Source organism: Carcharhinus amblyrhynchos, chromosome 21, assembly GCF_965287045.1.
Source record: "Carcharhinus amblyrhynchos chromosome 21, sCarAmb.v2.hapA, whole genome shotgun sequence".
NCBI classification, from domain to species: Eukaryota; Metazoa; Chordata; class Chondrichthyes; order Carcharhiniformes; family Carcharhinidae; genus Carcharhinus; species Carcharhinus amblyrhynchos.
This window is the reverse complement of record NC_137344.1, coordinates 18,959,631-18,986,696: the sequence shown is the minus strand read 5'-3', so window position 1 is coordinate 18,986,696 and position 27,066 is coordinate 18,959,631. Positions and strand designations below refer to the sequence as shown.

At 43.3% G+C, this 27,066-nt stretch overlaps 2 protein-coding genes across 3 annotated transcripts in view; both read left to right on the top strand.

Moving 5' to 3' along the window:
• Nucleotides 1–27,066, top strand: part of gna13a (guanine nucleotide binding protein (G protein), alpha 13a) — a 464,418-nt gene that overhangs the window by 266,472 nt on the left and 170,880 nt on the right. The gene's annotated exons all lie outside the window — the stretch shown is intronic.
• arsg (arylsulfatase G) overlaps nucleotides 1–27,066 on the top strand; it is an 87,435-nt gene that overhangs the window by 47,522 nt on the left and 12,847 nt on the right. For both annotated transcript variants that reach the window (XM_080209563.1, XM_080209564.1), the window contains exons 8-10: nucleotides 8,664–8,744; nucleotides 10,425–10,533; nucleotides 15,002–15,122. In XM_080209563.1, coding sequence (XP_080065689.1) covers nucleotides 8,664–8,744; nucleotides 10,425–10,533; nucleotides 15,002–15,122 — 311 coding nt within the window. The remainder of the gene's footprint in view (nucleotides 1–8,663; nucleotides 8,745–10,424; nucleotides 10,534–15,001; nucleotides 15,123–27,066) is intronic.

Below are 27,066 nucleotides of genomic sequence, written 5' to 3'. Positions count from 1 at the left end.
TTGGCTAGGAGAAACCTCGCCAACTTCAAGGAGAACTTGGCGAGATGTTTCACTTCAGGTATGATTCAAATGACCAGTAGGGAGCTTTTATCAAACAAAGTTTATTTAAGAATATAGTTAACATGTATAGTAAGAAAATTAGCAAGAACTTTTATCAGTTACAAACAAGAAATAAAACAATCATAGGAGGAGGTATTGGGGTTCTTGAAAAACATTAAAGTAGGCAAGTCCCCAAGGCCTGATGGGATATAGCCCAGAATACTGAGAGAAGCAAGGGAGGAAATTACTGGGGCTGTGAGAAAAATCTTTGTATCCTTACTGGCTACAGGGGAGGTCCCATGGATTGGAGAATAGCCAATGTTGTTCCTTTGTTTAAGAAGGGTAGCAAGAATAATCCAGGTAATTACAGGTTGGTGAGTGGTAGGGAAATTATTGGAAAGGATTCTTTGAGACAGGGTTTATTCCTACTTGGAAATATGTGGACATATTAGTGAGAGGCAACATGGTTTTGTGAAGGCGAGGTCATGTTTCACTAACTTGATTAAGTTTCTGAGGAAGTGATGAAGATGATTGATGAGGGTACGGCAGTGGATATTGTCTACATGGACTTCAGTAAAGCCTTTGACAAGGACCCTCATGGCAGACTGGTGCAGAAGGTGAAGTCACATGGGATCAAAGGTGAGCTGGCAAGGTGGATACAAAACTTGGTTCGGTCAAAGAACACAGTAAGAAATCTCACAACACCAGGTTAAAGTCCAACAGATTTATTTGGTAGCAAAAGCCACTAGCTCCTTCGTCAGTTGAGTGGTAGTTCTATTCACAAACAGGGTATATAAAGACATAAACTCAGTTTACAAAATAATGGTTGGAATGCGAGTCTTTACAGGTAATCAAGTCTCAAAGGTATAGACAGTGTGAGTGGAGAGAGTGTTAAGCAAAAGTTAAATAGATGTGTATTGTCTCCAGGCAGGACAGTTAATGAGATTTTGCAAGCCCAGGAAAGTTGTGGGGGTTACAGGTAATGTTGAGGCTGTCCTCGTGTGCGGAACTTGGCTGTCAGTCTCTGCTCAGTGACTCTGCGCTGTCATGTGTCATGAAGGCCACCTAGGAGAACACATACCTGCAGATCAGAGGCCCAAAGCCCATGACCGCTGAAGTGTTCCCCAGCAGGAAGAGAACACTCTTGCCTGGTGATTGTTGAGCAGTGTTCATTCATCCATTGTCATAGCGTCAGCATGGTCTCCCCAATGTACCATGCCTTGGGACATCCTTTCCTGCAGCATATCAGATAGACAACGTTAGCCAAATTGCAAGAGTATGTACCATGTACCTGGTGGATGGTGTTCTCACGTGAGTTGATGTCATTTGTGTCAATGATCCAACACGTCTTGCGGAGGTTGCTGTGGCAGGGTTGTGTGGTGTTATGGTCACTGTTCTACTGAAGACAGGGTAATTTGCTGTGGGCAATGGTCTGTTTGAGGTTGTATGGTTGTTTGAAGGCAAGAAGTGCGGGTATGAGGATGGCCTTAGCAAGATGTTCATCTTCATCAATGACATGTTGAAGGCTCCGGAGAGGTACTGGATAATGAAGGGTACTCTGTCCACTGTGTACCGTGTTTGTCTTCTGAGGAGGTCAATGTGGTTTTTCGCTGTGGCGTGTTGGAACTGCTGATCAATGAGTTGAACGCCATTCCTGTTCTTATGAGGGCATCTTTCAGCGTCTGGAGGTGTCTTGAGATCCTCCTCATCTGTGCAGATCCTGTGTATATGGAAGGCTTGTCCATAGGGGATGGCTTCTTTAACATGTTTAGGGTGGAAGCTGGAAAGTGGAGCATCATGAGGTTATCCATGGGCTTGCAGTACAGTGAAGTGCTGAGGTGACCATCCTTGATGGAGATGCTTGTGTCCAAGAATGCAGCTGATTCCGGAGAGTAGTCTATGGTGAGTCTGATGGTGGGATGGAAGTTGTTGATGTCATCATATAGTTGTTTCAATGATTGTTCACCATGAGTCCAAAGGAAGAAAATGTCATCAATGTATCTAGTGTATAGCATCAGTTGAAGATCCTGTGCAGTGAAGAGATCTTGTTCGAACCTGTGCATGAAGATGTTGGCATATTGAGGTGCGAATTTGGCCCCCATGGCTGTTCCGTGTGTCTGGATGAAGAACTGATTGTTGAAGGTGAAGACATTGTGGCCCAGGATGAAGCAGATCAGTTGTAAAATTGCATCTGGAAACTGGCAGTTGTCGGCGTTGAGTACTGAGGTAGTTGCAGCAATGCCATCATCGTGGAGGATGCTGGTGTAGAGTGCCAAGACATCCATTGTGACAAGGAATGCCCTTGGGTCAACTGCCCCATGTGTGCTTAGTTTCTGTAGGAAGTCCATGATGTTGCAACAAAAGCTGGGGGTTCTTTGTACAATGGGTTTCAGGATGCCCTTGACGTAGCTGGAGAGGTTTTCGGACAGGGTCCCATTGCCTGATACAGTGGGACGTCCGGGTGTGTTTGCCTTGGTATCTTCGGGAGGCAGTAGAGATCGTGGGTTGAGAGCCCGGAGGGTGCTCTGAAAGTCTGGATCAAAGATCTTGATCAGTCTGTTAACTTAACAGGTGTGTTCTTTGGTTGGATCTGCGGGTAACTGTAGTGTTCCTCGTTGTCAGTTTTCTTTGCAGCAATCCGTTCTGTTCAGTATGATGATGGCCCCTCCTTTGTATGCTGGTTTGATGACAATGTTGCAGTTGGTCTTGAGAGTGCGAATGGCTCTCATGCTGGTTTGATGACAATGTTGCAGTTGGTCTTGAGAGCGTGATGTGCTTGGGTGATGTTCGGGGCTGTCTTGTGAGAGTGGTTGATGAATCTGGTGTTGACGCACCTCCTGACGGCTTGGGCACACATGTCAAGTCGAGGGCGGCGGCCTTCCAGAGGCGTCCAATTTGTCTGCTGCAAAACTGATGAGGACTATTTTGGTGGTGGGGCAGAAATTGAGCCCTCGGCTTAGAGCTTCGATTTCATCTAGTTGGAGTGTGTAGTCCAACAAGTTGACAATGCAGTGGTACTGCTTTCTATTGTGGTACAGGAAAGGCTTGGTTGCTGCTGGTAGTGATGCTGAGTTTCTCGAGTTTCCTGTTCTTAGTGTGCACGTAGATGGCATAGTTCTATTGTCGCGTCTGCTTGACAGAGTTTCGCAGCTGGTCTGTGTCCTGAGCGCATGTTGAGAATATGGACTCTATCTTGGTTTCCAGGATGCGGCGTTTGCTGTAGAGCTCATGTATGAGGTGGCTGAGGAATGTGAGAGAGGTGCAATGGCAAAGTCTCTCAGCGTAGTCTGTGTTATAGGTTGACCTGAGTGAATTCATGATCTGTAGTCCTTTTGGTATCTTGTCTGCTTTCTTGTATCTTTGTAGAAATTTGATGTCTGTGTCAATATGTGCGATCTTCTTGGAGATCTTCGCCACTTGGAGTCGGCAGTTTGCGGTGTTGATGGTAGTCATGATGTGGAGATGCCGGCATTGGACTGGAGTAAACAGAGTAAGAAGTCTCACAACACCAGCTTAAAATCCAACAGGTTTATTTGGTAGCAAAAGCCACTAGCTTTCGGAGTGCTCGCTGCTCCTTCATCAGGTGAGTGGGAATTCTATTCACAAACAGGGCACATAAAGACACAAACTCAATTTACAATATAATGTTTGGAATGCGAGTCTTCACAGGCAATTAAGTAGAGTTAATGGACTTTTTTTTACTTAAATTCCCCTGTGGTTTCTAATTAAGTGATTGACAGGGTCATGTGATGACATGGTTTAGTGCAGCCTTTGTCTGTAGCAGAGAAAAAGTGGATTTTACAGAAAGCAGTTTCATTTGCAGCTGAAGCCTGGTTGAAGTTAGAAGGATTCTTCAGGTTTTTGGAACTGGAAATGAAAGGAAGCAACTTTACTTTCTAGCTTATGACTGTTTCAGTTCCAAATAAGCAACATTCATGTATAAATCAAATCTATTTTGACTCTGGTCTAGCCTCCAAAAATAGCAGACTTTCAGCCTTCTGGAAAACAAGATCCTGTTTTCAGCTAACCAACAGAATTTTCAAAACAACAGGAAGAGAGGGCAAACACTTATTTTTAGCTTGCTGTCCCTTCTAAAACCCAAAAACTCAAATCTGCAATTCCAAACTGAAGCTCCTGTCACCTGACCTGTCCACAGTTTTTGTCCTCCCCATAATGACATCCCCCTAAAACTGTGAGCATGAATTTTTTAAAACCCTTAAAGATATACTAACATCACACTAAATACTTTAATGTCGCAATTAGGTTTAACATGTTTTCAAGATCAGGCTTTATTCCATACCATTTTTACCACAAAATACAATGATTTCATGTGGGAAGTCTATCCAAAACTGAGGGAGAAATTCCAAAAGCCCAAAGAGGTGCAGAACTGCAATTTGTGAATTCAGATGAGAATAAATTTCTTCTAATGCCTGGATCCCAAAAAGCCCCTGTCTCATGGCTAAGATGCTAGTTTCTCGAAAGCCTATTCTGTTGGACCATCCATATGTATGCTCCTATTGTCCTGCTGAAGTGGAAAAAAACAAAATTTATGCTTACCTAGTCAGATCTTGATAACTACAGATCAACAGCCCTACTGTCATTTAAGTCAAAGCTCATAGACCTGTTAGTGAATTTGAATCTGTTGCAACATCCCAATCACAGTAACCTGCTCTCTGTCCACTAATTTATCTTCAAAGCAAACTGATTTACTTCTTGTGTCATTGTTCCTCGGCCCGCAAAGGGAGATTTTCCATTACTCAACACCAGATTGAAACAGTAGCTCACTGTAACGCTGCAGCCTTTATGGCCTTCTCTTTTCAAGCTTGCATGTGTTCTGCATGTGGTCCTTGGGTTGTTTAGTTCATTTCCTGAACAGAAAGGATGAGGTAGTCCTGCTCCATTGAGCTGTGCACTTAGAGTTATAGAGTCATTATGGTATGGAAAGAGACCATTCAGCCCATCATCCTATGCTGTCTGTCTGTACAATAATCCAACCATTGTGCAGTTATTGTGTTTGTGAATAAATTCAAATACAACATGTAGCTAATTTGCATCAGCAGGATTTGCGGTACAAAGTCTCTGTAATATTTCAATGGGCCAACAAGCTATTATTCAAACCCTGCCGCAGAACTTCCATACATGCTAATTATTGAAATGAATGTCAGGTTTCCAGAGTACTTTGTATGGAACAACAGTTTTAAAAGTAAAGTTTATTTATTAGTCACAAGTAAGATTTACATTAACACTGCAGTAAAGTCAATGTGAAATTCCCCTGTGAAAGAATAAAGGGTTATGAGGAAAAGATTGTCAGATAGTTTTGTGTCCGCATTTCCACTGGGGAATCGCAGCTAGCAATCTGCAATTTTCCAGTGATTTAAATCAATAATAAGAAAATTATTGACGGTGCACAGAGAAACATTTTTTTTCAAGATGGTGCAAGAGCGAGGTGACTTCTTGCCATCTGTGCCTAGCATACCATCGGATTCTTTTACTCTCATTCCATGCTTCTAAAACTTTATTCTTTCAAACTCTGTAACACTACTTTCTGCACTCTCTTCTTTCCTTCTCTATGTACAGTATGCTTTGTCTGTATAGCACATGAAACAATACTTTTCACTATTACATTTGACAATAATTAAATCAAATCAGAAAGACTTCCGACATGCACTGCCAGCAGACGAGACTCCGAGGGAAGTGAAAACATATAAATTGCCCTTGCCTTATGTGTAATTGGGTAGCTGTAAGTTTGTCAACTTTCCTTGGGTGTGCCACCTCCTGCATTTTCAAACAATTTCCACAGGCATATTGGTGTCAATATTTTCCCTCAAGCTAAGGCCCCTAAGGCTTCTGCTCTGCTGAGGGGGCTTTTTGGTGCAAAAACAGAAAGTGCTCCTCACCCTCGCTTCAACCAGGGTGACTTCATGCGCAGACATTCCTTGACGAGTAGCCTCCATCCTGAATGAATATGACTTGTGCAGCTCCTCTTAGGAGAGCGTGCAGCTTTAATTAGCTGTCTTTGCTGCACGGGCTCTCCCGCCCGTTAGCTTCTTGCAGAACATTGATAATTTATTAACATTATACAAAAGCAGGAGTTTTTCATCCTCCTGAAACAGCAGACAGAGGAAGATTGTGAAGACAAAATGGAGGCAGTAAAATGGAAGAGCATCAAAAATACTGTGACTGATTAGGAGAATTAGAAAATTGGAGACAAGCAAGAGATAGTTGCTGGAAAAGAAGGGATTTTATAATGTTTTCTTTATGAGAAATTCCATAATTGACTATTATTTTAAGTGAGTTCTTGGCAGTTGTAGGATATTGTTCAGCGTACAATACATGTCACTTAAAATGCTCGCGGTGTGGTCCTTTATTCTCTTATTTTAATTATTCTCTTAATGCTGCACCAGCAGTTTCTCCGTTTTTAGCATTTCAACTGTTAATAGATTAGGCTGGAACATTACTAACAGACTTATGCCAATGGCATTCCATAAGGGATATAGCAGAGGATGTTTCATGCTTAAATTTCTCTATGTGTGTGGGGATGTGGCTGTAGGTCATCAGGTGTTACCGATTTGAAATTGTGACCTTACTGGTTGAATTTGGGAATGAGTCCGTCTCCGCTCAGCTGGCTTGTCCTTCATTAATTTAGGTTTGAACCCTTTAATTAGCATGAGGCAGGCCTTCTGTCTGTCTCTAAGGTGACATCTTGCTCCCAGTCTGTGGGAGTCTGGCAGCTCGGCAGACCAGCAGAAGAAACAGGAGCAGTTGCACCGGCTGGTGCCAAAGGAAGGCCAAAGAGCCATAGACTTTGGTATGCTTGGGATCTCACTGCAACCAGGCTAACAGGCTCCAGCAAGAAGAATTGGAATCCATGTTGGACATGGGACAAAGGTGGACATGGGGAGATAAAACTGTAAGTGGGGTGCGGTGATTTTAGGGGCTGCAATTGAAGCACAGGGCCAGGAAGAAGGCAACCTCTCCCCCTTCCATTGACTAGCAGTCCGTGGGTTAACTCTCCTGGAATACACATTGGACACAGGTCTCTCCAACCGCCAACAAATCAGAGCAGGATGAGGACTTTAATTGCCCAATTAAAGGCTTCAGTTGAGTCATGGGCAGTTGACCTACCCAGTGCCTCCATGCTCCCTATAATGGGGATGGGGTGAAGGTGTATAGATACCACCAATGGCATGGCACCCTAACTTATGAGTCCATCTCCCTGTTTTCCTGCCTAGGGTTGCCTGTAAAATTCAGCCCACTATGTGGGAGCCTTGGGTGCCAACAAAGTTCCTAACTCTCCCTGGTACAATTCTTTGGAACAACAGAACACCATGCCAATGTACTGCATCAGAATTTGATTTACAATATTTCCTATGGAGGTGAATTTTGCATTTAAGCAGTTGTGGAAATGCTGCTGTACCTAAGCTGGGGAGTCAAATGATAGCTGTTAGCTGTTCTGTAAGGCAATCTAGACATACCGATTCCCCTTTTAGCTACAAAGACCAATGTTCATGTTACAATCACTTACTCTCATTACATACACTCATGGCAAACATTTCGCCTGGTCATAGCTAAGATTTAATTATACACACAGAAAAATTCAAATGAGAATATGGTGGTGGAACTTTTAAGAAAAATAAATTTGTGAGATTTTAAATGGCATATCTATCCTTTTCATTAAGATGCAAAAAGAATTCAATATTCATGTTAATGTTAGCTATACTGCAATCTGGTGCTATGATTCAGTTTCAGTATTCAAAAAAACAAGTTGGATATCCCTACCTATTTATATCAATAGGCAGCTCCATCTATGGTCATTTTTTTTAAATTTGGAGTCGCTTCATCATTAAAATGCTAGTTTAATAGACAATGGCAGTAATTGGTATAAGAAAAAAATCACATACAAGTCTAGTACAAGTTCACACTGTCAGGTATCCAAATCCACATCAGAACAAGATGCTAAGAAGGTTCTATTTTTCCAGCTTCTTTCAATGTCTTCCATTGAAAGCTTGATTACAATTGAAAATTTGTTGTAAGAGAAATCATAGTAAGGAATCTCACAACACCAGGTTAAAGTCCAACAGGTTTATTTGGTAGCACTAGCTTTCAGAGTGTCACTCCTTCAGATGAGTGAGGAGTTGTGTTTACAAACAGGGCATGTATAGAAACAAATTCAATTTACAAGATAATGGTTAGAATGCAAGTCTTTACAGGTAATCAAATCTTAAAGGTACAGACAAAGTGAGTGGAGAGATTTGATTATCTGTAAAGACTCCCATTCGAACTATTATCTTGTAAATTGAGTTTGTGTCTATATATGCCCTGTTTGTGAACACAACTCCTCACTCACCTGAAGGAGTAATGCTTCAAAAGCTTGTGCTACCAAATAAACCTGTTGGACTTTAACCTGGTGTTGTGAGACTTCTTACTGTGCTTACCCCAGTCCAACATCGGCATCTCCACATCATGAGAAATCACAGACAGTAACTTGCGTCTTACCACTGTGTGGTAGTGTGCCAGTGTTTTGTCTCTGAACTACCCTTAATACAAATAACTTTTTAGTGACTGCACATTTTCAATTCTACAATCCTCTTCATGATCGCTTTTTAAATTGGTTTCCCATGCAGGTGACAATGGCCCTTGGTCTGAGAAATGTGAATTTGCTGGAACAGCTGGCCCGTTTGTGGGAGCATGGCAGACCAACAAAGGTAATAACAATACTTGAAAGGTTTGTGTTAAATATCTAAATATACAGTCTACATTATCAATGATGTACAATCACATGGCAATAGAGCATGGAGAGAGAGAAAGAGTTCTATATAGAACCTTGTGCTGGGTCTGTATTGTACACAGTGTTATGTTAAGTAAAAGGTAGAGTTTACCAACTATCTTGCCTCCAGCATTATTGTAAATACAGACCAAAAACAACAACTCCTAAGATGCAGAATGATGATAACAGAATAATCAATTAACAAAAGGAGAAACTGAAGCTCATTAAGGTGAGCCATTGTTAGGTGAAATATTGCATAATTTTAAAAGTTAATGAGGAATATATCTACACATCCAGATATGTCTTTTGTTGTTGGGGCAGGATTTTCCTGCGAACTTTTAGGCCGCACCATCAACCTCAAATGAATATTGGCCAACAAAGATCCCAGCTAATAGCACAAGCAGTTCACCACTCAGGGAGGGAAAAAGATTTCCATTTATATGAGCCTAGATAAGGTGCTATTTCGGAGAGTCGGTGTAGACTCGATGGGTCGTATGGCCTCCAAGTCACATTGGACCCAAAGGGAAGCATTTTCCGGTCGTGCCTGCATGTGGACTGGAAATTCCACTTGAAGTCAACAGACTTTTGATGGTCCAGTAAATTGTCCGCCTCGTTTCCTTGATCGGCAGGATCGAAAAATTTACCCTGAAGCATTAACTTTGTTTCACTCTCCACAGATACTACCAGACCTGCTGAGATTTTCCAGCATTATCTGTTTTTGTGTCAGAAGCTCACACTTTAGGGAACCCTTATCATGCATGATTTTCCTGGAATTGGCCAATATTGCCCAGAAGGCAGACTTACCATGCAATTAAAGATGCTGCGTGGGATCTCGAAGCCACAGGCTCTCAGGCTTGATAGCAGCAGCATGATGCCTATTAATATAGGCAGGAGAGATGGAGGAATTGGTTCGCCAACTTCTTAAAATTTAAAATCAGGAATTCCCTCAGCTTGCGGGTCACCATTGTGGAGGGGGACCCCGTCCACATGGCAGCGTGCTGTTGCAGCCATAGGCAGGCAGTGAGGGCCTTTAAGTGTATCTTGAGCACTGGTCTCCTGGTCTGATGCCAGAAGACTACCTGCAGGCAACTGTCTTGTTCCCTACTAGCAAGAGAATCCTGAGGCCAACTGGCCAGGATCCCATTCCTGTCTCTGATTGTTGAGTGACATGGTGGCACAGTTGCCTCACAGCACCAGGAATGTGCCATCCAGGCAAATAATAGAATCCTACAGTGTGGAAGGAGGCCATTTGGCCCATCAAGGCTGCACAAACACAATCCTACCCTGACCTTATTCCCATAACCCGATGCATTTACTGTGCTAGTCCCCTTGAGACTAAAGGGCAATTTTAGCATGGCCAATCCACCTGAACAGCACATTTTTGGGGTGTGGGAAGAAACTGGACCACACGGAGGAACCCATGCAGACACAGGGAGAATGTGGAAACTCCACTCAGACAGTGACCCAAGGCTGGAATCGAACTTGGGTCCCTGGTGCTATGAGGCAGCAGTGCTAACTACTGTGCTACCCATCAATCTAAATGTTACACAGGAATATATTATTGGTCCATTGACTAATATTGGATTATGTAATATAATAAATTTTGTTTTTGTTTTAGGTGGAAGTTCAGCAAAAAAGACAACATGGGAAGGTGGCCATCGAGTGCCGGCAATCGCTTATTGGCCAACAAAGATCCAGACTAATAGCACAAGCAATTCACTGCTTAGGTAGGGAAAAAGATTTCCATTTATATGAGCCTGGATAAGATGCTAATTCGGAGAGTCGGTGCAGATTGGATGGGCTTTATGGCCTCCTTCTATACTGTAGGGATCCTAGGATTCTATGAAAGCATGTAGATGAGAAATAGGGATCCAAAATTAGGTCCTCGGGACCACTGGAAATAAAGGTGAGGAAGCAGGAGGCATTGCAGCTGACAATTTGGTTTGTGGTTAGATAGATAAGAATGGAACCACTTCTACCCAAGTGGATGACAGCGATGAAGCTTTGAAGAGGATTGTATGTACAAGCATGTCAAAAACTGCAGGCAGGTCGAGAAGGACAAGGAGAGTCAATGGGGTCTTGGTTTAGCATCTCATCTGAAAGCTCTCCGTATGTTATTCTTGCAACACTGCACTGTCAGCCAAGATTTTTACACTCAAGTCTCAAGTGTGGGATTTGAATTCCGAAATTTCTCATGCAGAGTCGAGATTGTTCCCAATTGAGTCACAGTTGTACAGTTGGGACAACAACAGTGCTCAAATTTACTCTTTCTGTATTACAGAAGTTGCACTGACCTTTGTGGAAAGCAGAAGAGGATTATCCAAAATGTTTTTCAAAACAAGTTTAACACATTGACCTAGTAATGATCTCCAGCTTGCTGAACTAGCAATGCATCTAGATACAGAAAGAAACTCATGTGATCTTAGTAATGCATTTGAGTGATCCACTAACTTATTCTAAAGTATATTATGTGGTTGGTTAGTTTGTCAACTCTCAACATCTGGCCTTGCGTAGATCTACTGAAACAAGATACAAGAAAGGTGTCAGTCCTCATGGAACCTTAATGCAGCAAGTGCCAATGATTTCAGGAGGAAACTTGCAAAACAAGCCATGCAAATAAAAAAGAGTTAGTGTGAAAACTAAGATCAGGAGTAAAAGTTAAAAACAAATTGAAAATCTTAGTTAACAAAATAAGGTTGCAGAGCCAGGTGATGTATTATCGCTGTAGCATGTGGAAGTTGATGGACCTCATTGTGGTTAATAGCAGCTGCATCTGAAGCAAATGTTGGTTGCTGAGGAATTTCAGCTCAATGAGCTAGAGGCCAAGCTTCAGACATTGTAATGCATCAGGGAGGTGGCGTGTACCTGGATGCTGCTGTTGTTCAACAGTAAGAAATCTCACAAGACCAGGTCAAAGTCTAACTGGTTTATTTGGTCCTTCATCAGATGAGTAGCTTCAGTGTCGATATGCACGATCCTCTCCACTTTGAGCCAGCGGTGAAGGAGCAGCGCTCCGAAAGCTCATGATATCAAAAAAAACCTGTTGGAATTTAATCTGGTCTTGTGAGATATCTTACTGCGCCCACTTCAATCCAATGCCAGCATCTCCACACCTTGTTCAACAGATTTGAAAATCTTCCTCCCTGTGTGGATGAGAACAGGAACTGCAGGAAGGATGAGCCAACAGATCATAGCATCGTGGTACAGGGACCCATTCAAGTAAGGGGAGAAATGTAGTTGGGGATGGTATAGTTAAGAGACTGTACACTGTTGCCAGGATCGAGCATCCCAAAGGCTATGTTACCAACCTGCTGCCAGTGTTTGGGACAATTGCTCTGGGCTGGAGAGGAATTTGCAGTGGGATGGGGAGCATTCAGTGGCCCATGTAGGTACCAACAACATAGATAGAACAAGGAAACAAGTTCTGCATTGACTGTTTGAGGAGCTAGGCACTAAATTAAACAACAGAATCTCCAATTTTATAATCTCTGGATTATTATTTGAGCCTCATACAAAGGGTACATAAAGTTAGACAGATGTGGCTCAAAGACTGGTGTGGAAGTAGTAGGTTTTGGTTTGTGGCACCCTGGCATCAATACTGGGGAAAGTGGGGCCTGTATTGTTGGGACAGTCTACATCCAAACCATGCTGGGACCAATATCCTTGCAAACAACATAATTAGGGAAGTAGAGAGGGCTTTAAACTATATAGTGTGCAGGGGGTGGTTCTGTAGAGGGGTTTATATAGGTGAAGCAAAAGGATATGACAGCATTACAAAGCAGTTATTCGGGTAATGATGCCCAGAATGTGATAGGAAGGGATAGAGTATACAAACATTAAAAAAAGCAACAAGTAAAGTCACAAAGGGAAAAAAAGTAGCAAAAAGGCAAAACTATTGGCTCTAAAATGTACGTAGCATTTGGCACAAAATAAATTAGTTAACAGCACAAATTGAGGTTAGTGGGTATGATCTTATAGTCATTACAGAGATGTGACGACAAGAAGTTCAAGACTGAGAACTAAATATTCAGGGATATGTGACATTTTGTAAGGACAGGCAGGAAGGAAAGGATGGTGTGATAACTTTGTTAGTGTGAGATGGAATAAGTATAATAGCAAGAAATTATCTTGAATCAGAAGATGTAGAATCCATATAGGCGGTGGTAAGAAGTAACAAGGGGAAGAAGACACTGGTGGGAGTACTGTATACACCTTCTAATAGTAGCTAGACTGTAGCACAGAGAATAAATCAGGTGATAATACAGGAGGTGATTACAGGCCAGTGAGCCTTACATCAGTGGTAGGGAAATTATTGGAGAGGATCCTTTGAGACAGGATTTATTCCCAGTTGAAAATAAGTGAGAGGCAACATGATTTTGTGAAGGAGAGGTCGTGTCTCACAAACCTGATCGAGTTTTTCAAAGAAGTGATGGAAGATGATTGATTAGGGTAGGGCAGTGGATGTTGTCTACATGGACTTCAGTAAGGTGTTTGACAAGATCCCTCATGGCAGACTGATGCAGAAGGTGAAGTCATATGGGATCAGAGGTGAGCTGGCAAGGTGGTTACAAAACTGGCTCAGTCAAAGAAGACGGAGGGTAGCAGTGGAAGGATACATTTCTGAATGGAGAGCTGTGACAAGTGGTGTTCCTCAGGGATCAGTGCTGGGACCTTTGCAGTTTGTATTATGTATAAATGATTTGGAGGAAAATGCAACTGGATTGATTAGTAAGTTTGTGGACAACACAAAGATTGGTGGATTTCCGGATAGCGATGAGGATCTTAAGAGGATACAACAGGATATAGATCCATTGGAGACTTGTGCAGAGAGATGGCAGGTGGAGTTTAATCCGGACAAATGTGAGATAATGCAATTTGAACGTTCTAATACAGATAGGAAATATACAGTAAGTGGCAGAACCTTCAAGAGTATTGATAGATAAAGGGATCTGGGTGTACAGGTACACAGGTCACTGAAAGTGGCAATGCAGGTGGAGAAGGTAATCAAGAAGGCATACGGCATGCTTGCCTTCATCGGCCAGGGTATTGAGTTTAAAAATTGGCAAGCCACGTTGACGCTTTATAGAACCTTAGTGAGGCTGCACTTGGAATATAATATTCAATTCTGGTCGCCACACTACCAGAAGGATGTGGAGGCTTTGGATAGGATACAGAAAAGATTTACTAGGATGTTGCCTGGTATGGAGGGCATTAACTATGAGGAGAGGTTGGAGAAACTTGGTTTGTTCTCACTGGAGCAACAGAGGTTGAGGAGCGACCTGATAGAAGTCTATAAGATTATTACAGGCATGGACAGAGTGGATAGTCAGAAGCTTTTTCCCAGGGTGGAAGAGTCAGTTACTCAGGGGCATAGGTTTAAGGTGTGAGGGGCAAGTTTTAAAAGAGATGTGTAAGGCACATTTTTTACACAGAGAGTGGTGGGTGCCTGGAACTCGTTGCCAGAGGAGATAGCAGAAGCAGACACGGTAGTGACTTTTAAGGAGCGTCTTGATAAGTACATGAATGAGATGGGAATATGGGGATATGGTCCCTGGAAGCATAGGGAGTTTTAGTTAAATCAGGCAGCATGGTTGGTGCAGGCTTGGAGGGCCGAAGGGTCCGTTCCTGTGTTGTAATTTTCTTTGTTCTTTTGTTCTTTATAATAAGGGCGTGTAAAAAGGCAGGACTAATCTTATTGTAGATAAGGAAAAGCAAATTGGCAGAGGTAACCATGATCTCATTAAATGGTGGTGCAAACTCAATGAGCCAAATGTTCTACTTTTGGACCTCCATTTTATGGTTTTGTGGCTTGTAATCCCTCCTGATTTTCTGTTTACTTTCTGCAATTCTTGGCGTCAGAATTTTTTGATCTTTGAACTTTTCTTTGCATTTATATTTACTGATCAATGCACACAAGATTCAATCGTTCAATAGAGATATGGCAGCGTGACTTTTTATCTCTTGGACCTAAGTTCAAATGTAGTCTTGATTAGACATGCAGTTCAACACACAAGCTTTACTAACTCAATTGCTAAAATAATCTCCACATGGTCATTTCAACAGAGGAGAAAGTTGCTGAACATCAGTGTCTTCCAACTAGCAAAGATATGTTTTCCTAAATTATGATTACAAAATCCTTGTCTGTGACGTGCAAAATTAGTAATGTTTCATCCTAAAAATGTTTTTTTTTTACAGTACTTTAGATATATTTTCTACCTTGATTTCACTGGCAAAGGCAAGCCTGCCTCCAAACAGACGCTATGATAGTATGGATGTAACAGACGTGCTGTTGGGCCAGTCACACCATGGTCATCAGGTAATGTTTGTTATGTTAACATAAACCAAATTAAAAATTTCTTACAATGCATGACTATATCCAAAGCCAATTACTTTTGTAGTATCGTATAAGGAAATGCTGCAATTTCACCCACCCAAAGGCCAACTATGTGAAATGAAAGTCAATTTAATCTTTCCTATTCACATATTACGAGATGTGGACAGTGCTGGCCGAGCCAACAGTTGTCATTGAGAAGGTGGTGGGGAGCTGCCTTTTTAAACCACTGCAGTCCCTAAGGTGTAGGTACACTCACGATGCTGTTAGGGAGGGAATTCCAGGATTTTGACCCAAGGTAGTGAAGGAATGGTAATATATTTCCAAGAAAGACTGGTGAGTAACTTGGAGGGAAACTGCCTGTCTATCGTGTTCCCAGGTTTCTGCTCCCCTTGTCCTTTTATATGGAAGTGGTCGTGGGTGCTGCCTAAAGAACCTTGGTGAGTTGCTGCTGTGCATCTTGTAGATGGTACATACTGCTGCCACTGTTTGATTTTGGTGGTATTCGTTTGAGCGAGGAATTTTTGCTGGGACACTAGGAGAAAACCCAGCGCCTCAAATATTTCTATAGAATTGGGTACAACTCAGTTTACTACCAGTATAAGCTGCTAAAACCTAACATGTCAAGTTCTGCCAGTGCGACATCTCTTTAGTATTACAGTGTGGTGTCAATTTAGATTATGTGCTTCAATCTTGTACTGAGATTTAAACCCACAATTGATTGAGCAGTGTGGAAGTCCTATCAAATGAACTAAACTCACAACTTAGTGCTGGAGTTTTTTCTCTTTCTTCAGAAGCTCTTAATTCCAAGTTTCCATTTTTATTTTCTTCAGTAAAATATATTCTGTCAACTTTTGCTTGGACTACTTCCTGGTACTTTTCAAGTTTGGGAGTCAGTGGGGGGACACATTTACTTTGACTTTGGGTGAGGACAGTGCAAATGGCCAACATAGATTTGGTAATATATCTCTCCCCACTTTCAGTTTGAGGCTTGGACAGGAAGCTGACTTTTGCAACTTGTGCCTTTTATATCTGCTGAAAATTGGATGGCCATGAGACCACAATTGAGGTCAGTGCCTCGCCTTCGTCAGCTTACTGATTGAGCTTCTAAATTAAACCAGTCTGGAATCAAAATTTAGTATTCCGATGCCATTAATCCAAATTCAAGAATTATCATCCATTTTTACATAACATGCAACATTTTTACTCTTTTATACACTTGTGCTACAAGCTTTTGTTTCTGAATGGTGTTGAGCTTCTTGAGTGTTGTTGGAGTTGCACTCATCCAGACAAGTACAGAGTATTCCATTACACTCCTGATTTTTGTCTTGTAGATGGTGGACATGCTTTGGGTTGGGGTGGGGAGGGGTGGGTGGGGTTACTTGCCGCAGGATCCAGAGCCTTTGACCTGTTCTGGTATCAACGGTATTTATGTGGCTAGTCCAATTCAGTTTCTGAACAACGATAACTCCCAAGATGTTGATAGTGGAGGTTTCAGTGATGGCAATGCCATTGAATGTCATCGAAAGACACTTGTGTGGCACAAGTGTTACTTGCCACTTGTCAGCCCAAGAAAGGATCTTTTCCAGGCCTTACTACGTTTAGACATGAACTGCATCAGTATCTGAGAAGTTGCAAATGTTGCTGAACATGGTGCAATCATCTGCGAACTTCCCCATTTTTGATCCTATGATGAAAGGAAGGTCACAAAAATGAAACAGGTCAAGATGGTTAGACCTAAGACTCTACCCTGAGGAGCTCCGCAGTGATGTCTTGGAGCTAAGATGATTGATCGCTAACCACCACAACTATCTTCCTTTGTGCCAGGTATGATTCCAAGGAGCAGAGAGATTTTCCCCGATTCTTGTTGATTCCAATTTTGCTTGAGCTTCTGGATGCTATACTTGGTAAAATGCTGTCTTGAAGTCAAAAGCAGTTAATCTTACCTCATCTCTGACATTCAGCTCTTTTGTCCATATTTGAGGCCAGAATCTGAGTGACTCTGGAGGAACTCAAACTGAGCATCAGTGAGCAGGTTATTGCTGAGTAAGTGCCACTTGATATCACTGTTCCCTTCCATCACTTTACTGATGATTGAGAATTGACTGATGGGACAGTAATTGTCCAGGTTCGATTTGTCCTGTTTCCAGTGTATAGGACATACCTGGGCAATTTTCCACGTTGCTGGGTAGATATCAGTGCTGTAGCTGTACTGGAACAGTTTTGGCTGGGGATCTGGCAAGTTCTGGAGCACAAGTCTTAGGACTATTGCTGTAATATTGTCAGGGCCCATATTCGTTTCAACATCCAGTGCCTTCACCATTTCTTGATATCACATACAGTGAATCAAATTGACTGAAGACTGGCAACTGTGATGCTGGAGACCGATGGAGAAGGCTGAGATGGATCCAATCGGCACTTCCAGCTGAAGATTGTTCCGAATGCTTCAGCCTTATTGTTAGCACAGATGTACTGGGCTCCTCCATCACTAAGGATGAAAATATTTGTGCCTGGAGACTTGTGCTTCAGAATCTGCTGCTTCAGAGAACCGTTCATGGCTGGATGTGGCATGACTGCAGAGCTTAGGTCTTATCTGTGGAATCGCTTAGCTCTGTCTATTACCTGCTGCTCATGCAGTTTGTCAGGCAAGTAGTACTGTGTTGTAGCTTCATCAGATTGACTCCTCATTTTTATGTATGCCTGGTTTTCTTCCCCCTGCACTCTTCATTAAACCACGGTTGATCCCTTGGCTTGGTGGTAATGGTAGAGTGGGGGATATGCTGGGCCATGAGGTTACAGATAGTGCTTGAATACAATTCTGCTGCTGTTAATGGCCCACAGTGCCTCATGGATGTCCATTCTTGAGCTGCTAAGTCTGTTCGAAGTCTATTCCATTTAGCACAGTGGTGGCGATGCCACACAATACGATGGAGGGTATTCTCAACGTGAAGACGAGCTTTCACCTTCACAAGAATTATGCAGTGGTCACTTCTACTGGTGCATACTTGGACAGATGCATCTGCAGCAGGCAGGTTGTTGAGGATGCGGTCAAGTATGTTTTTCCCTTTTGTTGGTTCCTTCACCACCTGCTGCAATCCCAGTCTAGCAACTGTGTCCTTTAGGAACGAGACAGCTTGGTCTATAGTGGTGCTACCAATCCACTCTTGGTGATGGACATGGAAGAACCCCACTCAGAGTACGTTCTGCATCCTTATCACCCTCAGTGCTTCCTACAAATGGTGTTCAACATTGAAATTACTGATTCATCAGCTGAACGAGGTTGGTACATGGTAATCAGAAGGATGTTTGCTTGCCTGTGTTTGACCTGGTGCCATGAGATTTCATGGGGACCAGAGTTAATGTTAAGGACAGGTTATCAGATTATGTTTCCTGCATCAGGCTAATCATTAAATTAACAGTTCTGTTTAAATATTTTGCAGCAGTATTATTCTCATGCTGTCATGCTCCTGAATGCCAGCGAATTACTCTGTAAACAGACGTTGTTTCACGATCCAGTGGGCTCATGGTTGATCTGTCTTTGCTTTACAACCCCTAATATTTTGGTGAACAGAAATCTATCATTCTCAGATTAATAATTAACAATTGATCAAGCTTCAACTGCTGTTTGCAAAAGTTCCAAACATGGACTTGGCAATCAGAAGTGTTTCCTAAATTAACTCCTGCCAGGACCAGCTCCAATTTTTAGGCCCCATCCCTTAGTTCTAGATGGCCTAGTTTGCTTTAATCTGCATTTAGAAATGATTAGCATGAAGTCAGAATTTCAGAAGTTCCTATCAATGCTGCTTTGTAGCTTAGATATTTCAACTGTAAAGCAGTTTTGAGCTACTCTGAAGACAGCATGTTTAATAACAACTCCAAAACAAAAAATAGAATATAAGATATGGACCTGAATTTTTCAGAAATCATCCACTGACGACTCAACAGGCCTGCTACCATGTTACACTCAAATGAGCATTGATTAGCAGGATGTGGGACTTCTAACTGCACTTGATAGGAAGTCAAACCTTGGAAAGCTTTTGGCCAATTGGCCAACAACTCTCCAGGCCATCTAGGCACAGCGCTGCAGTGGCCAGACAAGGCAATGCAGCACTATGCCTGGGACTAAGTGCAAGAAGCCAGTGTGAGGTAAGTGACAAGGGTCCCAGAGAGGGAAGGGGATGGCCTTATGGGGGTTGCAGAGGGTGCGAGTGGGAAATTGAGGATAGGCCGGGAATGGAGGAGGGAGATCCAGAGATATCCTTTCTGTGAGGGGAGCGCGTTCCAATTGAGGCCGGTGGGAAATTTTTCTATTTCCCTACCCTCAGTTATCTGATGCCTGCCAGCCTGACAATTGAAGCTGGGTGGGAAAAGGCCCCTAAGCGTGCATTAAGAGACCATTTAAGGGCTTTAATAGGAGCAAGAGCAGGTATCCCATCCGAGGCCCTGCCCACCCAACCAGAAAATCATTTCCGGGTCAGGGCGGGTGGGATCCCAGAGGGAATCTTGTCAATGCAATTTCACTCATCCTCCACGCTTTAGTACCTGCCAGAGGAAAGCGTGAAAGTCAGACCATGATTTTGAACACGATAGAAGAATTTTATGGTGAAATAAAACAGCTGCACAAAAGCTGTTGATTCTGCCATACTTAACGTCAGAATGAAATGTTTACAGGGCCAAATGCTGAATGATGTTCATCATGTAAAATTGACATCTCAGCTGTAGAATCCCAGTAGGCCAGAAGCCACATTATCCATGCCTTGGATAGAAATAATAGCAAGCTTGGCTAAGAATATATTGAGAACATGTGGGTTGCAGTTACAAAGTGATGGAGAGTAGCTTTAATTCTTCACATTGTTGATGTATAATGGAAGCTGACCAACCTGCTGTTGAAGCAAATGAGCTCAACATTTGTCCAGCAGGCCTCCATGTGGCCAATTCAGAGCAGCCTCAGTGTAGACTAGTGAGCAGGGAACTGTTTGTCATCTTAATAACAGATGGTTTGTTGCCTGCAAACACAATAGGAAGAAAATTACATCTAAAAATAAGTATATATGCCACAGACAGAAGACACTTGGTTACACAAAAATGCTGACATAATATTTGCTCTCAAGTATGCTCTCTGTTCTTAAGTTACAATTCGACTTGAAAAGTTCTAATTCGGAATGAATTTGAAATCAAATTTGACAAGTGCAGTCAGTTATTCAGAGCACTCGTCCCTATGTACCCAGCATGCAAAGTTATTCAGCACACTCAAAGCTATCAGATATGCGTAGCAACCTGGACTGAAACATACAAGGAAATTAATAATTAGTTAAATAGTAACTGATTTTATTCAGATTTTCATTTAGTCCAAAGAAATTGTTCCACTCTCCAATACATACTGGAAAGCAACACCTGATACCATTAACTCTTAATTCATTTTAGTCTTAATATTTTTCACCCTCTCACTCCCCAGGATCTAAACTTCTCCCTCTGCAATCTCAGGGTTTAAGCTGCCCATCCACCACCGTCCTCCTCCAGTCTCAGGGCCTCAACTCTCCACCTCCTTTTGCCCTCCAGTCTGCAAACTCTTTCCTTTGCCTCAAGCCTTTAAATTCTCTCCTCCGCCTCTCCCACTCTCTCCCACCTCTTTACCGCCTCTCCCCTGTCTCCTGCCTCTCCCCCCTCCCTCCCATCTTTTCTCCCTCCCACTTTTTCCCCCTCCCTCCCACCTCTTCCCACTCCCTCCTGCCTCTTCCCCCCTCCAAACTCTCCCTTGCATCAACATCTACCCTTTGCAAATTGCCTCCTCCCTTCAGCTTCCTTCTTCCTTCCCCTCCTCTTCAAACTCTTCCCCATTCTTCCAGTCTCTCAACCTTGGGGCATTGCAAACCTTTGGCGCCTTGTTGACCTTCAGGACTCCAATATCACTCCCGGCCTTGCTGCTTCCCGATCTCACTTTAGGCCTGCTAAACTCACTCCAGACCTTGGAGCCTGCCAATCTCAGTGCGGACCTTGGGGCCTGCCAATCTCACTTCAAACCTCTGGCAAATGACCTCTTCAATCTAAAAAAAACTATTAGAAAGGACAACTCGTCAAACTTTACATATTTGTATAAAATGATTTGACTGTTCCCTTACAGCTCATTGTACCTATGACTATTAATTTTTGGTCAGTTATCATTCTTTATTACCCTTATATTTGGTCAGTTATTTAAGGAATTTCACCTCGGAAACCTGCCACTGTCATCTTTTGGCTCTGTACTTGTGTGATACAGTTACTTAGGTTTGACTTGTGCGTTTGGCTTGTGCTCAGAGACTAAACTAAAAAAAATGTGCTTAACATGTTACTGAAGCAAAGGTCAGTAATCTAGATACTGATCCTGAGATTTTGTAAAAAAAAATTCAATATGCTTGATGGTATTATTATTAAATTACAAAAAGCTCATGAATTTAAACTTCATTCCTGGGATGTAGGCTTTACTGGCCAGGCCAGCATTTATTGCTCATCCCTGTTTGCCCCTGAGAAGGTGGTGGTGAGCTGCCATCTTGAACCGCTGCAGTCCGTGTGGTTTATGTACACTAAGTGCTGTTAGCAAGGAAGTTCCAGGATGTTGGCCCAGCGCAGAGAAAGAACGGAGATATATTTCCAAGTTAAGATGGTATGTGACTTGTGGAAGAATCTCAAGGTGGTGGTGGTGTCCCCTTGCATCTGCTCCTTTTGTCCTTCTAGATGATCAGGGTCATGGGTTTGGAAAATGCTGACTAAGGAGCTTGGTGACTTGCTACATTACATCTTTCTGCCACAATGGGTGGAATTTCATGCATGACTTGTGCAATCGGTGGGTGGAACCGGAAGCAGCCACAAACCCTAGTCCTGCTGAATGTCATTAAAACTCTCAACATTATACTAAGGGACAGCAAGCACAAATTGTGTCCAAACCAGTGGAGCTGAGCTACCGGGGACGCAGCAGGTGTCGCATCCAATGGTGGCCTGTCACGAACTTCAAAAGCAGCCTTCACAGGCCTTGGTGGCACAAGGACCAAACCTCTGGTGTCAGCCAACAGAAGTCTTGTCTGAGCTCCACACTGAACAGCACCTCACCACATCTCTACAGACAGCAAACTTCTCAGCCTTTGTTGCCAACAACGACCATTTATCCCACACTTGTATTAAGAAAAATCAATTCCAGTTGGACCGCCTGCCCATTTTGCCCATGTGACAAGCATAAAATCACACAAGCGATGTAAAATTTGGGTCAATTGTGGTTTTAATCCCCTTGATCATTTCTTTAATTGGCAGCAGACATGCACCCAATCTGCACCTGTGCTCGCCTAGTGAAATGTTGTGTGAGTGCATGAAGATATTGGGATGTGTGCCTGATGTCATTACTCATTATTTCACAAACTTCAGGTCAGGCATACCCCCACCTAGAAGGTGCAGAAGTCTACCCGCTCTGTTGGTGGTGGAGGGAATGATTGTTTGTGGATGGGCTGTCAATCAAGCGGTTGCTTTGTCCTGGATGATGTTGAGCTTCTTGAGGGTTATTGGATTTGCACTCAACCAGGCAGGTGGAGAGTATTCCATCACACTCCTTACTGTACCTTTGGGAGTCAGAAGGTGAGTTACTCGCCACAGGATTCCTCGCCTCTGAGCTGCACTGGTAGCCGTGATGTAGAGATGCCGGCATTGGACTGGGTAAACACAGTAAGAAGTCTCACAACACCAGGTTAAGTCCAACCAGTTTATTTGATAGTAAACCTACAAGCTTTCAGAAATGCCGTTCCTTCATCACGTTCCACACACCTGACGAAGGAACAGCGTTTCTGAAAGCTTGTGAGTTTATTATCAAATAAACTGGTTGGACATTAACCTGGTGTTGTGAGACTTCTTACTGCACTGGTAGCCACAGATTTTATATAGCTAGTCCAATTCAGTTTCTGGTCAATGGTAATTCCTTGGATATTGATAGTAGGGGATTCAGCAGTGGGTAATGATAGTTAGATTCTGGTCATTGCCTGGCACAATGTAACTTGAATGTTATTTGCCATTTGTCAGCCTAAGTCTGGATATTATCCAGGTCTTGATGCACTTAGATATGGGCTGCTTCAGTATCTGAGGAGTTGTGAACGTTGTGCAATAATTGGCGAACATCCCCACTTCTGACCATATGATGGAAGGAACGTCGTTAATGAAGCAGCTAAAGATGGAGGAACTCCAGCTGTGATATCTTGGAGCTGAGATGATTAATCTCCAACCACCACAATCACCTTCCTTTATGCCAATGATGACTGCAGCAATGGAGACTTTTCCCCTTATTCCCAGTGACTCCGGTTTTGCTAGGACTCTTTGATGACATACTCGGTCAAATGCTGCCTTGCCATCAAGGGCAGTCACTCTCACCTGACCTCTGACATTCAGCTCTTTTGTCCATGTTTGAAACAAGGCTGTTATGAAATCAGGAGCTGAGTGACCCTGGCAGAACCCAAACTGACCGTAAGTGGGCAGATTATTGCTTAGCGAGTACTACTTGGTAGTGCTCACTTATGATTGAAAATAGACTGACATGGCAGAAATTGGGGGATTGGAATAGTCCTGCTTTTTGTGCACAAGATACATTTACTTGGGCATGTTTCCACACTGCCAGGTGGACACCGGCGTTGTGGGTGTGTTGGAACAGCTTGGTGAGTGGCACAGCAAGTTCTGAAGCACAAGTCTTTAGTCCTATTGCTGGAATATTGTGAGGGCCTAGTGCCTTTGCAGTGTTCAGTGGCTTCAGCTGTTTCTTGATACCACATGGAGTGTTCTAAATTGGCTGCAAATTGGCAAATATGATACTGGGGTCCTTCAGAGGAAGCTGGGATGGATCATCCACTCACCATTCCTGGCAGAAGATGGTTGCAAATCTTTTGCACTGATGTTTGCAAAGGGCTTTACTACCAACTGCAGTGATTAAACCAGCTTGGAGAAATGTTGGGGTAGAAATTGAACTTCCTTGTGCCTGTTTTATTTCTACAATAGCAATTTGTGATTCAAACCATACTGCAAAAACCCAAGTTCATGATCTAGGCTGAAAATTAAGTTCCATCAGTGAGGAAATGTGAAACCAGAACCCTGTTTGTCCCCTTCAGATGACGTAAAAGATACCAGCAGGCAATTCATAGCTGAGCAGAGAACTCACCAGGTGCCCTGGCCAACATTCATCCCTCACTGCATAAAAGAAGATTTTCTGTCATTCATTATGTTTCTATTTCTATTTATTGTTCTTCATGACAGATAGCTGTACACAAATTAGCTGATGCATGTTCTACATTACAACAGCAATTCTATTTTGAAAGTACTTTAATGGTTGTAAAGTGCTTCGAAATGTTTTGCAGTCATGCGGGGTGCTATGTAAATGCGAGTCTTTCCTTTTTTTCTTTGTATATTGTTCCCTGCTTCCAGTTAACAAGTTAGTCCAGTCAAACTGAACTTAATAGTTAACAAGGTGTGACCCACAATTACAGGCACAGTACCAACTGAATGTGACCTTCTAACATTTTAAATGCATTATACATTTGCAGTTGGCTTAGAATTTGAAGATTTGGAAGGCCCTCTTTTGCTTAATTGCATTAATTTCCACAAGCATTTGAGCTGCAACATCTGCTTCAATTCACCTCATAAGAATATGATATAACAATTTTGATAGCTGTCTCAAGTAAATAAACCCTTGATGGCTGGAGCACCTAGAATTAGGGAGGCATAGTCTCAGGATAAGGGGGGTGACTGTTTGGACTTCAAACTGTCCCATTCCTGGCCACAATGATATTAATAGTAATGATTCAGGCACTTGACAGGCTTCCTGCTAAAGGCAGTCAGTTATTGTACACAGGGTGGCATGATGGCACAGTGGTTGGCACTGTTGCCTCTCAGTGCCCAGCTTCGATTCGTGGCTTGGGTTATAGTCTGTGTGGGGCCTGTACGTCTGCCTGTGCTTGTGTAGGTTTCCTCCCATAGTCTGAAGGACGTGCTGGTTTGGTGCATTGGACATGCTAAATTCTCTCTCAGTGTACCCGAACAGGCTGTCGAAGTTTGGCGACTAGGGGATTTTCACAGTAACTTCGTTGCAGTGTTAATGGAAGCCTAATTGTGATACTAATGAATGAACTTTAAAAACTTAAGATGCAGAAGTTGCAGTCCAGTGATGTCATCAGCACCAGCCCCCGTGGAGTCACACATTATATTCTGCCTGACAGCAGGAACAGACTATCCAGAAGAGACCAGGGTACGAGTGTGCAATTTCCTGCTCTTTAAGTTCCTTGCAGACCACGAGGAATAGGACTGGAACCGCCCCCCCACCACCCTATCCTCCCACAAACGACCCAAATGTGAGACAAAGCCCAGCTTCCCCAATCCCATCATGATTGCCCTCAGACTCTTACAATTCCAAACAGCGCCAGGGACTTATGTTCAATTCCAGGCTTGAATGAAGTTGCACATTCTCCCCATATCTGCACTGGTTTCCTCTGGGTGCTCTGATTTCCTCCCACAGTCCAAAGATGTGCAGGTTAGGTGGGTGGTCATGCTCAATTGTCCCTTAATGTCCAAAGATGTGTAGGTTAGGTGGATTAGTCATGGTAAATGCATGGGTTATGGGGATAGTGTGGAGGAGAGGTCCTGGCTGAGTCAATGCAGACTGGGGATGGGGATATGGCTAAGGTATTGAATAACTTTTTTGTTTCTGTCTTCACGGAGGAGGACGTGAATAATTTGCCGGGTGTTAGCGATGGAAAGGTGGTAGGACTGGAGGGTCTTAATGACATTACTGTTACTAGAGAGGCGGTGCTCGACAGGCTGGAGGGGCTGATTGTGGACAAGTCCCCAGGACCGGATGGAATGCATCCGAGGGTTCTGAAAGAAATGGCAGAGGTGATAGTGGATGCCTTGGTGGTTATTTTCCAGACGTCGCTGGATTCCGGGGAAGTGCCGGATGATTGGAAAACGGCTAATGTTACACCGTTGTTTAAGAAGGGTGCCAGGCAAAAGGCGGGGAATTATAGGCCGGTTAGTTTAACGTCTGTGGTAGGTAGAATGTTAGAATCTGTCATTAAGGAGGAAATTGCGAGGCATCTTGAAGGGAATTGCTTGATAGAGCAGACGCAGCACGGTTTCATTAAAGGGAAGTCGTGTCTGACAAATTTACTGGAGTTCTATGAGGATGTGTCTAGGGCAGTCGATAGAGGAGAGCCGGTGGATGTGGTCTTTCTAGATTTTCAGAAGGCGTTTGACAAAGTGCCTCACAAGAGGTTATTGCAGAAGGTCGAGTGTCATGGAGTTGGGGGTAGGGTATTAGCATGGATAGAGGATTGGTTGTCAAATAGGAGGCAGAGAGTGGGGGTCAATGGGTGCTATTCGGATTGGCGGATGGTGACTAGTGGAGTGCCCCAGGGGTCGGTGCTGGGGCCTCAGCTTTTTACCATTTATATAGATGATCTGGAGGAGGGAACCGAGTGTAGAGTGTCGAAATTTGCTGATGACACCAAGATTGGGGGAACGGCAAATTGTGCGGAGGGTGTGGAGAGTCTGCAGAAGGATCTAGATAGGCTGGGCAAATGGGCCAGGAAATGGCAAATGGAATTTAATGTTGGCAAGTGTGAGGTGGTCCACTTTGGTAGGAAGAATGGTAGGAAGGACTGTTACTTACGGGGCGAAAAACTGCAGCAGGCGACGGTGCAGAGGGACCTCGGGGTCCTTGTGCATGAGTCGCAAAAACCCAGCTTGCAGGTGCAGCAGGTGGTCAGGAAGGCGAATGGGATGCTGGCCTTCATAGCGAGGGGGATTGAATATAAAAGTAGGGAGGTCTTGCTGCGGCTATATAGGGCATTGGTGAGGCCGCAGCTGGAGTACTGTGTGCAGTTTTGGGCGCCGCACCTGCGCAAAGATATTTTGGCCTTGGAGGGAGTGCAGAGGA